Genomic DNA, 14,327 nt, shown 5'->3' on the forward strand with positions numbered 1-14,327 from the left:
CGCCAATGTAAGACTCAGCCAAACAGGCTACCAGGTTGCACAAATATACCCCTGGCTGGTCATGTAATGCCGCTGTTGACTCAGTGGATGGGGGTTTTACATGGATGAGAATGGGTGTGGCGGTGAGAGCAAACAGGAGTCTGTAACAGATGCATCCATAAGGACCTAGCTCCTTACAACAGTTTCCCCAGTAGAGGGCATCAGTGCTGTAGTGTACAGTAGGTTGAGTTGAACCCCCAGTTTTACCAATAGCCATGATATTGATGTTCTTGTCATTGTGTACAGTGACAGTACAGAACCCAGTGACGATTATGTTGAATCCCATATAAAATACATGCATGGTACACAACATACAATTTCCAGAAACACTGAACTTACAAATTTTTGACCATCAGTGCCCATGTCAAATACAATTATAATTTATATTTATTCATTTAATAATCGTTAGAAATGATGTAAACTACAAACAAAACAATCCAACTTATAGGGATTGATTGTAGGCTATATCTAGTGACAAAACACATATTTTGTCATGTTTTTATATATCATATTATATTCTATACAGAGAACAATTTGAATCAAACTCACCCTTTATGAAATTATTTTTTAATGTATTATTGATTAATAAATAACTCAACATCAATGAGTCGTTTTTTCAAAGTTTTGGTCAGTTCATGACAAAGATACGACTATTCAAAATAACTTCATACATCCTTTAAGGAAAAATTCAAACTTTCAAGGAACAAATAACCAAATAACTTTCTTATAAGTGCCAAATTATTAAAATGCATTCAGAAACTGTCACGTGTGAAATGTTTATAATTTATGTCTATGATCTTGGAGACTAAAATGACTAGAGAAAATCAAGAGATCCTCAGTGTGTCTTTGCGGTCCTGTAGTGTAACTATGGTAACTTTAGGCTAACTTGTGCAGGCAGCCATTTCTGCTCAGTCACACAACCATGCGTTCCACAACCACATCTCATGGAGCACACTGCCATCTTCTGGTTGTTTACGGTAACAAATAAATTACAAACCAATTATTTTAAGTCCATTGAATAATATTGTATATGTGTATTGAATGTGAATGCAGTAAATGATCAAAAGTCTGTTGAAATATGTCTCAAGAAAACACACGTGTTGGCACAGTATGATGAAATCTTTATTTTTCATAAAGAATATACAAAACATGTTGAGACATGGTAAAGGATATTGTAGAACAGATGTACATAGCATGATAATTATAGACAAGTTTGATTCGCAGAGGTATAGTCATCCTTCTGCAGCAGGGTGCATGATGATTTGATGGAGTTCCCCCCTCCAGGGTTCTTCCCACCCTCACCAGTCCCTTTGCTAGCTGTAATGCACAGCTTTTATGCTGGAAAATGATAACAAAGAACTATGAGGCTTTTGCCTGCTGACAAAAGTAAAGCTGGACCACAACAAGACTAGTTTGGAATTCAGATATTGTATGTGCACAAACAGTAACCCATACCAACAATAGTCCAAAAAAACGTTGACATGCAAATCATTATTTCCCAAATGTTAACTTAGCATAGATAAACATGGAGGGCAAAGGACAGGTAGAGTACACAGGTTAGTTACCTAGGGAAAGGACGTTCTTCTCAAAGTAGCCTGGCATGTTCATGTTTCCTGCTGGGTTGTACTGCCCTACCACAAAGATGTTGTTCCCATCAGACGCCAGGCCCACTCCCACCTCAGTGCTCTCCTTCCACACCACCTGGGTGAAATGACCTGGGGGGAGTCACGACAACAGCAAGCAGGACACAATGGTCAATCAGACTCCACACATCCCTGTCAGTTATGTCACTTATGTGAATCACACGGACGTCATTTGATTATTTGAACCGTGGAGCTTACTAGTGTAAAGTGGGGTGCACAAGCACAAGGTTTACCAGTGTTGGAGCCGAATCCTGGTTGTGCGAAATCGTAGTCTTTGATCTCACTGTACCAGCTGTCAACTGCCTCCTTGCCTATTAAAGACAGAAAAGGATGCATGTTATTGGGGTTATGTGGGTGCATATCACAAAGCAGTATCTACAGTAACAGTCATCTTCAAATTGAAGCCAATAACAAAGAAACACCTGTCTGTACAGACACTAATTATCATCAATTGTCAACCTATTTAAAGTTTTAAAGAATCTGAACTAACCGGTCAAGGTTTTAGGCGCGGAGCTCCATGCAAAATAGAGGTTTTCTCCTTTGTCTGTGGTGCTGTGCTGCAGGGTTTTGATGGAGATCAGGTGGTCGGCCCACTTCTGAGCGGAGGCCGACAGTGCACTGCTGAGAGTCAGAGGGGCCGTGTTGTGCTTCTGTCTGTATGCGTTGTGAGTGTCCAGGAACTCTGCCTGAAAGCTCGCACCTGCAAAGTGTTGGAACATGTAGGTTTGTATACATATATACAAGCACACACACTTACGGATTTATCTTTTTACTTTTGATATATATCATAATATATCTATGTATTATCAAAATGTATATTATATATATATATATATTTTGATATATTAATGTGTATGATGCTTCTCTATTTTATGAATCTAAGCAATACATAAAATAATGTTGGATTAATATCCAATTTATATATGGATATATTGGATATGGATAAGACGTGTGGAAAACTTACTTGCCATAGTAGCTGAGGTTTTAAATGCTGAAAAAATAGGAAATGAAAATGATTAATAATTGCATACATTTTTTTATAATATTTTTTATATAATTCTGGCATACCATCATCAATCAGCTAAACACCGGTACAACAATTGTCTAATTGAATGGAGAGAGTGATGTTCAAACAACGGCAAGCAAATGAACATTATTCACAATAATAACAAATCCAGAAAGAATGTTGTTCCCACGCTCACCTGTTCAGTAGAAAGTTACCAGTTGTCCTTAACTCTGTTTGTCTAGTTACCTGGTTCTTGTGGATGCTGAGCCAACTTGTAAGGTGCCCTTATATACAGGGCAGAGGATGGGATGGTCCTCTTCCCTTTTCATGCATGCGTAGGAGGGAACACACTCTACACCCAGCAATTATCCTGTCACTGCACTGCAAGGTTTCATGAGTGTGGAAGATAATGTGAAGCACTTAGCAGTACTCTTTGTCTCATGGAGTATCGGTCATTTGGAAACCATCTCCTTTGTTATTATGCAAAGTATTTCTCAATATTGTATGGTAGAATACAAAAACAAACTGTCTGTAAGACGTTGAAACTGTTTTGCTCTCTTCAGGTTCTAAACCTGATAGGAATGAGGGTTAGGTTGTTGATCTGTCTGAATGAAGATTGGGTAATTTGTGTAACTTGAGATCATGGAACAGGACCTGATCGGATGTTTCTTAGTCCTGCTAATGCAGATCATTTTTGTGACTAAAGATTTTCATCTGATAACATCAGTCAGATTCAGACTGTCATTTCAAACATACTTTTTTATTTGGTTCACAGCCAACCCTGTTTATCAACCCTCTTGTTCCTTTTCACCATCCCACAGTGCAGGCCTGCAGACACCAGTCCTAATGAGCAATAACTGAAGTAAAATATCTAGAAAGTAGGACTTCAAAAGCACATGGCTTTCATTAGCGGTTTGTAAAACACTTCCTATCTGGTGCCATAATGCTGGAGAAGGTTTACTGCAAATGCAGCAAAAGCCTCATTCATCATACCAGGATGATTCATTTTCACTTGCTGCTCAGTGTTGATGAGCTCATCTTCATTTGAACGATAGGGTGCATCACCTAAAGTTGTGGTAAAAAGACAACAAATGAGGTGACACTGTGACCTGCACAGTTTTAGACAAGAGAGTCACATAACAACTCTTGTGTACGGGCGCCTTTTCCAAGACTGACCAGATTATGCACGGCTGGATAGACTGATTTGAATAAAGGAGGAAACAGGCTGTAACCTGTGCCAGGAAGGGTTGACATTCTTTACTTAGGAATCTTATTTTCATCCTCCATCACACACATGCCACCCAAACACACATCAAATGAGGGTGGTTACAAACCCACACTGTAAATTTTATCACGACAGGACAAACTTGTTATTTCTTGTTACAATCATTTGACAGGCATTGTTGTTCATATCAAGGCAAGGCAAGTTTATTTGTTGAGCACATTTCAACAATTCAATTCAAAGTGCTAAACATAAAACCATTAAAAGCATTATAACATAATACAAAATAGAAAAAGATTTAAAAACAATGAATTACATTCAATAAGACATAAAAAACAGTCAAAAAGCAAGAACGAAAATAAAAGTTGCAGTGCAGTCAACACATTTCTTACATATTTTTGACTCAACCATCCATTTTAAGACCTTTGTTGTAAATGCAAATGTAAAGCAATGCATAGCACCAGCCAGGGGTCCCCTTAAAGGACAGAACCTTTTGTGGAGAAAGTACATTGAAAATGAAAATACATGTGAAAATATGGCCTTATAAAACAGAGACAAACTGACATTATTTAATGTCATTTAATGCATTTGATTTGACCAACTCCTGAGAAACTGCTGTCTCGGTTGAACTGTAGAAGCTGGTGCCTTTAACTTTACATGGGCGACTACAAAGACATTCTTGAAGTCCAATAAAAACGTACCTGCTATTTACCAGCAGCATTTCTCAATGCATAGAGAGACAAGTTTACTCTAAGCGTAGCCAACCTTGACGATCTGGTGGCAACTTTATGGCACCCTAGAGGCAATGAGTGAGTGTGTAAGAGGGATGCAGACAAACATGACAACCAGATAGGGTGTGCAACATTTACATTTACATGTATTCATTTAGCAAACACTTTTATCCAAAGCGACTTCCAAAAGAGAGCTTTACAAAGTGCATAGTTAAGAGCAGGTTGTAACTTCTTTCCTGTAGTGCATTGAAGTGGATATATTCTTTAATCAAATTAGTCAAACTGTTTGTTTAAAAAACAAAAAACGCGAGTTTGGCTCTACACACACTGATGTTGTTTGTGCACTGTCAATCAGCACATATTCAGGCCTACAGGCTGTAACACATACAGTGCTGTTTAATAATTGACCCTTCTACTACAGCCATCCTTGGCATAATGTCACGTGTATCTTTAACTGATTTACCACTCACTGATCCCTTCACTTATTTACAATCTACAAGCGTACGGAAATGACATTGAAGTCACTTTCATTCATCAGAGAATCAGAGACCAAAATTAATTGACCTACATAGACCATTCCACGGAGCTTGTACTCGAATGGATTACGAGGTAGGCTTACAAATGATGATTGTTTCGATTTTGTCCTAGACTTCAGTTCTGACATCACGATTATGAGGTGGCAGGAATCACCAATGATAGCCTAACGCCGTAAAAAAAAAAAACACGGAAGCGAAATGAGAAAAAGAAAAACGCTAGTAACAGTAAACTGGGTTGCGCAAGTCATTTGTGAACGTTACACGTTGTGCTTAAAACAGCCTTGGAACCCGATATTACCAGTTTGCTATCTCTAATGTTTCCTTGCCATTGCGCTGCACAATTTAGCAGCTCTCGTAGTCGTCTGTTAAACATGCATTGACAGTATTTGTAACAATGCATTTATAGTCGTTGAATAACTCATTACTTATTATGGCAATATCAGTCGCTTTGAGAAGAACTAAAGGTTTTCACGTGCGTATGCCTTGCTGTGAATAAAATACCTTTCCAGCCTAGTCTGCAGTATGAAGTTTTCTTTTTTCCAAGATTCTCTATTCTTAATATACTCTCTTGTGATTGAGTAATTGAGATTGTAGTTTACAGCTATGTCATAACCTACTTGAGGTATATTTATGCTTCCATGTGTTATTAGTTCAGGATAGGAGGAATTTCTGTCAAATAAGCAAAGTATTGTTATCATTGTATCCTCATGTTCAACCAGAAGCTAGAGTCGATGTTCCTCTGTTCCTGTATGATGTTGTGGTATCGGTTCTACTCTATTTTCTCTGGGTGTTTGAGCACAGGAGGCCGTGTGTGTTCTCAACACCTTGCAGACCAATGCCAGTGTTCTGGAACAAGTGCGGAGGGAGAACGTTCCGGAACTGCAGCTCCAGGCTATGCGCGGTTTCCTCCATCGTACAGGACTCACTGTACGTCCCAACTACCCTCTGGCACACTGTTCACACGACTAAACATTGGCACTTCAAGATGTTAAGGATTAGTTTAGTATTTCTATCTCGTTTCCCATCTCGTGTCTATTGTTTGCTACTTTGAGGTTCTTAGGAAGCGACCTGGGTTCACATTTCAGTTTCTTCTGGTGTTTCAGGTGGAGCAACTGGACAAGCTCAACATGATCCATGTGACAGGAACCAAGGGCAAGGTGGTCATGGTTTACTCCAAACAATCCTCACATTTCTGACGCCACATCCTGTTTTGGATGCAGTCGTGATAATGCCAGTGTTCTATCTTTCAGGGATCTACCTGTGCATTTACTGAGAAAATTCTCAGTAACTACGGCTTTCGAACAGGTTTTTACAGGTATGCTGAATAACAGAGTTATCTGGAACTGTAAACATACTGATAAGTTGGTGTAGAATTTAATATACATGCCATCATACACCAACTTATCAGTCTACATTGTAGACATGGCTGGCTGAGCATACAGGGAAACACTGCTGGGTGAACTTTGACTTTTCTGACTGTTCAACTATGGAATGATTAACCTGACTACATCAAAAAGACTATCTCCTGCAACACTGCAAGCTAACTGTGGGCTTGTTTTGGGAAGGGGTAAAAAAGGGGTAAAAATCCCTGTTTACAAGTTTGTTTGAGGTTTGATTGTGTGTGTTAAACCTTCAGCACCTTCCCCACAAAGATAGTGTTTCAGTTACAGTTCAGAAGAATTTCTGTTAGTCTGGTTTTACAATGTTGACTGTGATCTTGTCTTTCCTATTAATTTCAGCTCTCCACACTTGGTTCAAGTGAGGGAAAGAATACGCATCAATGGGAAGCCGATCAGCAAAGATCTTTTCACCAAATACTTCTGGGAGGTCTACACACAATTAGATGCTACAAAGGTACTTCTTTCATAAAAAGGAGTATGGTTTATTTTTTAAGAGGGAGCTGTAGCTGCAGAGGGCTCCTTCTAGACAAACACCATGTCGTATTTGTTTACAGTCCTTTCTGCAATAGCCATCTTTTAATGTAGCTCTTGTCTATAATCGCAAACATGATCTGCCTGCTTATGGGTAGTGATTATGACCTGAAGTCGATGTGAGGGATTTGTCTTTTTTTAAATATATATATATATATACCTTACTGACTCCACCTCCTTGTGACTTCTCCAGGGTTGCCATGGAGACCGAATGCCCGCCTATTTCCGCTTCCTCACCCTCCTGGCGTTCCATGTGTTCCTGCAGGAGAGGGTGGGCTTCATGGGGTCTCACCCCATGCACATGTGACATGCTAAACATTTGCATCACCTCAGATTGTACAATAATTATACAAAAATCCAATAATTGACCAATGTCAAATGTTTACGTGGTTGACAGCCTGTTTACACACCGCCGCGTTCCTTTTCACCATCCCACAGTGCAGGCCTGCAGACACCAGTCCTTTTAATGAGCAATAACTAAAGCTAAATATCTAGAAAATAGGACTTCAAAAGCACATGGCTTTCATTAGCGGTTTGTAAAAGGCTTCCTGTCTGGTGCTATAACGCTGAAGTAGGTTGACTTCAAATGCAGGAAAATGCCTCATCAATCATAACTGAATGATTCACTCACGTATTGACTAATGTTGATGATGGCACTTTCATTTGAAAGGTAGGGTTTATAGTGGTGGTAAAAAAGGCAACAGGTAAGGTACATACAGTTTTGGACTGGAGCTCCGTAAGAACCTTTTTTCTACAGCTGCCTTGTCCTAGACTGGCAAGAATTTGCATGGCTGGATCGGCTGATTTGCATGAAGGAGGACACATTTCAGCCAGTCCTGAACTTGTTTTCTAAACGTCGACTGACATTCCATCCCTAACCCTATAGACCACAGCCACTGCATAGAAAACATACCAAACTCAAAAGCGTCACCGCATAGCATTGCATAACACCCCCCCCCCCCCCCTTCTCTGTGGCTGTAGCCATTCTGAATAGCATTCTTTCTGTACTGCAGGTGGATTTAGCACTCATTGAAGTTGGGATAGGAGGGGCTTATGACTGTACAAACATTATAAGGTGAGCCTTACATTATTATTATTATTATTAACCCTCCTATTGTGTTCAAATTTGACCCGTGTTTGAATACATTGACAAGCACTGAATTAAAGCCCAAAATATCCAATTAAATGTTTTGCCAAGTAACATATTAGCCATCCATATTCATGATTAAATATATATTACTTGGAATTTTTTAAGTACCGTAGACTATATTGAACTTACAAAGTGCACATTTTATGTACAACAAGACACAATTGATCTATTTTGGTTATGATGTACAGGTCAGGCAAATTATTTATAAGACCATAAGAAGAGGGTAATGATAATGTCACTTCCCAAAAAGTGGCCTCATTGTTTGATCTGTATACCCCAGGAAGGTACACCAGGTAAGCTTTGAAATGGCATGTGGCCATGAGGCTTTAATGAAGCCTTGTTTTGATCAGACAAACTTGAAGGTGTTTTTCATACATCTAAACTTCAAAATGGGTCAAATTTGACCCGAACACAATAGGAGGGTTAACATATTATTTTGTAATTAATTTTGTGGCCATGTCCATTATTCAATTGGAATTTTCTCATCACTCTTGACATTTGGGCGACAGGAGGCCGTGGGTTTGTGGCATCACATCGTTAGGGATTGATCACACCAGCATCCTTGGAGACACCATCGAGGAGATTGCTTGGCAGAAGGCTGGTATCTTTAAGGTAGGATGCCTTTCCGTTCCACGGTACCGCAATGTAAAACCCATACATACTCATCCCCTAGCAGAATCCTCCCTGTCTGATATATGAATCACTAGTCACTAGTCACAGTGAGCAACCCAACCTCCGTCCCCAGCCAGGAGTCCCTGCGTTCAGCGTCAGACAGCCCTCCGGACCCATGCAGGTTATCCAGAACCGAGCGGCCGAGATTGGGGTGAGTGTCCGGTCTACTCGGCCCCAGTATTCCCCTCCGGTGTCTCTACATGTGATGATGATGATCCTTAACTCCCCGTGCTGCTGTTGGGCCGTCCCAGTGCTCCCTGAGGGTGTGCCCGGAGCTGGAGAGCTACGAGGCTGGAGCCGGACCTCTGGGCCTGGGGCTGGCGGGTCACCAGCAGCGCTGCAACGCTTCCCTGGCCCTGCAGCTCAGCAGGGCCTGGCTGCACAGACACAGACAGCACGGTGGGTGTGTCCTGAGAGAGAGGCTTGGAAAGAGAGAGAGAAAGAGAGAGAGGGAGAGAGAGGGGAGAGAGATGGAGAAACTGAATTCGAGTGCGGCAGTAGTAAAGTTTCAAAATCTTGAGTTTGCTGTGGCAGCTTATTGAAACCTAACCCGTGGGCCTGATTACAGTGTTCGACAGGCACATCATTATGTGTTTGCTACCTTCCAGATGACACCAACTCTGCTCCGTTAGTAGAGAACACACTGGCGTTCCAGGCAGAAGCGTTCAAGCCCAGTCCTGTCATGATCAAAGGTACAAACAGTCTTATTCTTACACATGTTCTCATTTACCTGAAGGAAAATGGCCTTCAGCAAGGAAGAGTTACAGAGATTCCTCTCAGCACAGAGGGCTTCGCCGAACGCAACACATGCTGACAAGAAACATTTCAAAAACACAATAAAAGTCCCCTTTTCCTCTGCTCCTCCTGTGTGTGTCTGGCTCCTGTCCAGGCCTCCAGGACACAGAGTGGCCGGGCAGGACTCAGACCCTGAGACACGGCCCTGTCACCTACTACCTGGACGGGGCTCACACCTCAGGCAGCATGCAGGCATGTGTGCAGTGGTTCAGAGAGGATACAGCGCTGGAGGAGAGAGCTCATAGGTCAGTTCCTGAGACAGTACCGTCCACGCGATGGGCCAATGAAACCTGCAACCAGCCTACTGGTACATGTTATTGTATCAGTTGAGTTATCAGTTACAAGTGTGTGTGTGTGTGTTTGCTAAACAGAGGCCCTGGGATCAGAGTGTTGCTGTTCAATGCCACGGGAGAGAGAAACTGTGCTGCCATGTTGAAACTTCTAGTGGTGAGTACAGCAGATCCCAAGTCAGATTCGACATGAGACTGTGCTGCTCTGACTATGCAGCTGTGACCAGGCTCTGACCCCAGACCAGACGGACCCACCTCACTGTTCTTGTCCTTCTCTTTACCCCAGCCGTGCCAGTTTGATTATGTGGTGTTCTGTCCCAACATTACTGAGACTACCCCGGAGAACAATCCAGGTGAGATTTCCCCATGTCTCTCCACTACTCTGCTGTTTGTGTAACGTGACATGATTATTTAATAGATGCGTTACTAGTTGTTGGTTGTGAGCATTAGTTTTTTTTCTTTTTTTTTTCGTTCATGCGTGAACTGAACAGCTTTCTGTGTGCTCCTTGCAGATCAGCAGAATTTCAATGTGTCGCTTGAGAACATACTGACCCGTTGCCTGGACAACCAGCGCAACTGGCAGAGTCTGAGTGGGCCGGAGACCCAGCAGGAGGCCCCGTTGCTGATCCAAGAGCCCCCTCTGGTGGCGAAACCCCGAAATCACACCCTGGTCTTTCCCTGCATCCTCAGCGCCCTCCAGTGGATCAGCCAGGGACGGGACCCCCTGCTGCCGGCGCCTGCAGAGCGAGGGGGCTCTCCTCCCCCCCAGACACAGGCAGGTGTCCTGGCTCAGACCGAACCCCTACGAGAAGCAGCTCATATCTCTGTCCTGATCACGGGCAGTCTGCATCTGGTCGGAGGGGCTCTGAAGCACCTGGACCCATCGCTGGCTGGGTAGAAGCGGCGCACAATCTGACCCGGTTGTCCACGGACGAGGGGGAGAGTCTTAGAGGGTCTAGATGGGCATCATGTTGACCCCTAAGCTGCAGGGTGTTAAGTGGGCCAGCAGAGGGCGCTAGAGACACAGTGTTCGGTCTCAGGGTATTTGAAGGGCCTGTTGTGCCTGTCTGAAATGTTTCTCCATGTGATCATTTCTTTATGAATGGAAGTGCGCCAGTGTTATCAGAAATGTTTGCTCTCACATGGATCGGAAACATGTGGATGGGTGTGTCCTGGAAAATATTTGAATGTCGGATGAGCCGGAATATGTTTGACCACTCTTTGTTAAATATGTATTCATAAACGTGTGAGTTTTAAGCACTGCTTCAACTGACTGCAGCATATGTACACAAATATTGTCTATCTAAACCTTCAAAAGCGGTGGCGCTAAACAGAAAAACATGGCTGACTGTCTGCACAGGACACTGTCTCCATAAGCCCCCTTGGTGAATTCCCTGCAATGTCTTAGCTAAGCTCACAGACAGACACAATCTTAAAAGCTAAACGGAATGCAATATTTGACCGTCAGATTTACCTTCACAACACGGCCAAAGGAAGTTGTCCCTCAATCCCCTTAGCCCTCCTCAAGCCCTTTCATTACTGGAGCATTTGAGGAAGCAGTCATATGGCCTGGGGTGGGTGAGGGGGGTTAAGGGGGGATGTTTTCGTGGGTTCAGGGCCGGACTGGGGGACCATTGTCTGTCTCACTTATTAGCTTGTCATCGAGATTACCCCCAGACACGAGGTCACAGGACAGGGGAACCGATCAGAGCCCCAACATCTCTTAAATACTTTCCAGAGAAAATATACTTGTTGAATACATGCTCATGGTCGGTCTCAGAGATTTACTCACAATACGTTTTACGAACGTAAAATACAAAAGTTTCAAACTTTTTCATATTTAAGATTTGTTATACATACATGAAATGATTTATAACCGTCAGTTAAACAGCTTCAAGACAGCCAACTTCTCTTTCCCCCTGGAGAAACGGCAGATATTTGGTCATGGATCTGACGACGCTGCTCTTTAAGAAGATTGCCCCTCTCCAGAATCCGATTACAGGGCCTCTCAGGTCTCTGGATAAAACCTTCCAGAGAGACCACAGTGACGCTCTCCGTCCCATCGGGTCATATCTTGGAAGTGTCGACAGCATCACCGCACTGGAGGGATTGGGAGCAGGGTGGAGGGAAACACACTTTACCCTCATAGCCGGATGCAAGAGGGGGTGAGACAACCCGCGTAATGGTGGATTAGCTGTTAAATGAAGTCTGAATGCCCCCCCCCCCCCCCCCCCCCCCCCTCCACTCCTGACCTGCTGGAGCATTCTTTGTTGACAGAATAAAAAGGAGGGTACTCTAACCCCAGTGAAGAAGGAGGAGGGATGGGGGGGGGTGGGGGTAGGTCACAAGACATTGGACCTCTTTGAGATGTCAACGTTATTTAGGGTCAGGCCAAGCGTGAAAAGACGTTGAGATTCGACGCTGCAAGTTTGTGAGTGGGAGGCTGTCTCTCTGTGTGTGTGTGTGTGTGTGTGCATGCGCGTGTGTGTGTGTAGTCTTCCGAGAGACTGTCCAGAGAGGGATGAAGCAGGCAGATTAGGTGCCTCATAAATTGTATCTCACCCCCCCCCCCCCCCCCCCCCACTGTAAAGATAAACTGTTTCAGACCACACTTGTAGCTTTTGAAAACAGCAACAAAGAGGTGGCAGCTAAGGGAAAACTGTGAGTAAAGTGACCACATAGTAGTTTACCATAGACATGCTGATAAGATACATTGCATTAGCTGCTTGTTTTTGACCAAAATGTCCTGAACACACACTACCCTGTCACATACAGGGTGTTGCTAGAGCAGGGTGTTACAAAAACAAGCGACCACGCAGACCTCGGGAACATTCACTCACAGGAAGTCCGTTTCTCTGCACTTTAGCATACAATCCCACAGTGGTCTGTGCCCCTGACTCGACACAAAGGCGTCATCTCGGAAACTCTGAGGGATGTCTCGGTGTGTGTCCCATGGCGTGTGTGTTTTAATCACAGCCCCGTGGTCGTGTTTGTTTGTCCACAGACCTCTTAGCTTAGAGGGGATTCCTCTCCAAAGCCACCTGTGGCTCTTGGACTGTCCTCTTGGTCCGTATGGGATCACTTGTAAGCTGGAAACACCACAGTCTGCAGACAGATTGGTTGTTATAACAACACTAATCTGGATTGATGTGTTTTTATATTGGGCCGGGTATCCAGCCCCATCCCCCCACGATGTCCCGAGAAGCCTCAGGATTGTTGTTCTATGCTGGGTCGTGTTCTGGTGTTTGTATTGTCTGTATTTAAGCGGGATAAGCAGGTGTGATAAAACCTTCCCATCCACAGTTGTGTTCCCTGTGAGAAGCAGAGGTAGGCTTGGCTGGGTTTCAGTCATGTGATTAGTATTCATGGATTCCTACATGGCAGTGGTGTGTGTTTGTGTTTGTGTGTGTGTGGTTTGGGTATCGGATGACTGGATGAAGACCTATAAATCTTATGTTCACTTATACACTACCTTGGTCTGGGGGTTTCAGCAAGGGCAGGAAAACTCAGTACAAAGCCTCCAGCCAGCCCTTTCCCTAACCAGACAATAGATAAATATTCCACAACAACAACAAATGATGATCACATATATTCCAATTATTAGAAAACCCAGAAAGAGTTGGGGTGAAAAGAGAAGATGAAGCAACAACTTGTCATGATCTGGGAACTGTCTGTGTTCAGACTTCTTTGAGATCTGTCAGTTCTGCGGTCTGTTTCTCTTTTGTCTCGGCTCTGAATGAACGTAGCGATCAGTCAGTCAGAGAGGAATGCAGCCTGATGCCCTGCGGTGCTCCTGTCTGTGAGCCGGCCTGGCTGGCTGGCTGTCTGGCTGCTGCAAGCTTGCGTGTGGCTCAGGTTGAATGGAAGGGCCCTATCTTTGCCTTGCGCCCGTGCCAAGTGTTTAATTAAACTCTGAAGCTCCAATCCCCGCTAGCTGTCGCTAAGTCTGGCGCGAGCTCAGGACTGCGGGCTGTGGGGGGGTGGTAGCGTGGGGGATGGGGGGGGGGGGGGTAACGGTCTGCCCCAGGGGGGCTCAGCTGCCCCGCTAGGTGTTAGGGCACGCTAGGATAACCCCCCCCTTCCGATCACAATGGAGCGAGAGAGCCAATGACAGACCCCCCCCCTCCCTTGTACCCCTCACAAACCCACAAACCTGGACTGGAACTTCCGTCCACCCCCTACAGGGGGCTGCAGGTGCAGTGTGTGTGGGTGTGACATTCTAGCTTACAAACATGCATTTGAGGGCAAACACTTCATTCAGGATGCCGTGTTCCAGTCTTGAATCGACGGGTGCATTTATTCCGAAGACAAC

The 14,327-nt window shown here is 43.8% G+C and overlaps 2 protein-coding genes across 3 annotated transcripts; one reads left to right on the plus strand and one right to left on the minus strand.

The window, feature by feature from the left end:
• Positions 1-1,198: 1,198 nt before the first annotated feature.
• On the minus strand, positions 1,199-2,978 carry LOC146232863 (Golgi-associated plant pathogenesis-related protein 1-like). Of its 2 annotated transcripts, XM_084690649.1 has the most exons (6): positions 2,885-2,978; positions 2,647-2,673; positions 2,173-2,382; positions 1,916-1,993; positions 1,605-1,754; positions 1,199-1,377 (listed from the first exon to the last, which is right to left on the minus strand). In XM_084690649.1, exons 2-6 carry the CDS (start codon positions 2,651-2,653, stop codon positions 1,373-1,375), a joined length of 450 nt encoding a protein of 149 aa, XP_084546775.1. In that variant the 5' UTR covers positions 2,654-2,673; positions 2,885-2,978; the 3' UTR covers positions 1,199-1,372. The 2 variants fall into 2 exon arrangements, with proteins under 2 accessions (XP_084546775.1, XP_084546774.1); XM_084690648.1 differs by lacking the exon at positions 1,199-1,377 and having other exon boundaries at positions 1,597-1,754.
• A 2,326-nt stretch (positions 2,979-5,304) lies between these two features.
• Positions 5,305-11,272, plus strand: LOC146232864 (folylpolyglutamate synthase, mitochondrial-like). The gene is made up of 15 exons (XM_084690454.1): positions 5,305-5,649; positions 5,979-6,104; positions 6,281-6,334; positions 6,428-6,492; positions 6,917-7,031; positions 7,302-7,379; positions 8,122-8,183; positions 8,768-8,870; positions 9,004-9,081; positions 9,182-9,329; positions 9,539-9,622; positions 9,820-9,970; positions 10,097-10,172; positions 10,302-10,368; positions 10,528-11,272. The coding sequence occupies exons 1-15, from the start codon at positions 5,608-5,610 to the stop codon at positions 10,911-10,913; spliced, it is 1,635 nt and encodes a 544-aa protein (XP_084546580.1). The 5' UTR covers positions 5,305-5,607; the 3' UTR covers positions 10,914-11,272.
• Positions 11,273-14,327: the final 3,055 nt, after the last annotated feature.

The sequence above is a fragment of the Hypomesus nipponensis genome, chromosome 24, assembly GCF_054491055.1.
Source record: "Hypomesus nipponensis isolate SF chromosome 24, ASM5449105v1, whole genome shotgun sequence".
Taxonomy (NCBI): domain Eukaryota; kingdom Metazoa; phylum Chordata; class Actinopteri; order Osmeriformes; family Osmeridae; genus Hypomesus; species Hypomesus nipponensis.

Bases quoted from the DNA above. Each gene is read 5' to 3' on its own strand.
- LOC146232863 (XM_084690648.1), bottom strand. The intron at 1,994-2,172 runs GTTAGTTCAGAT...TGTCTTTAATAG, and splicing joins CGCGCCTAAAACCTTGACCG to GCAAGGAGGCAGTTGACAGC. The intron at 1,755-1,915 runs GTAAACCTTGTG...GACTCCCCCCAG, and splicing joins AGGATTCGGCTCCAACACTG to GTCATTTCACCCAGGTGGTG.
- LOC146232864 (XM_084690454.1), top strand. From the start codon at position 5,608: ATGGCAATATCAGTCGCTTTGAGAAGAACTAAAGGTTTTCAC. The intron at 5,650-5,978 runs GTGCGTATGCCT...GTTTGAGCACAG, and splicing joins GAAGAACTAAAGGTTTTCAC to GAGGCCGTGTGTGTTCTCAA. The intron at 9,330-9,538 runs GTGGGTGTGTCC...GCTACCTTCCAG, and splicing joins GCACAGACACAGACAGCACG to ATGACACCAACTCTGCTCCG.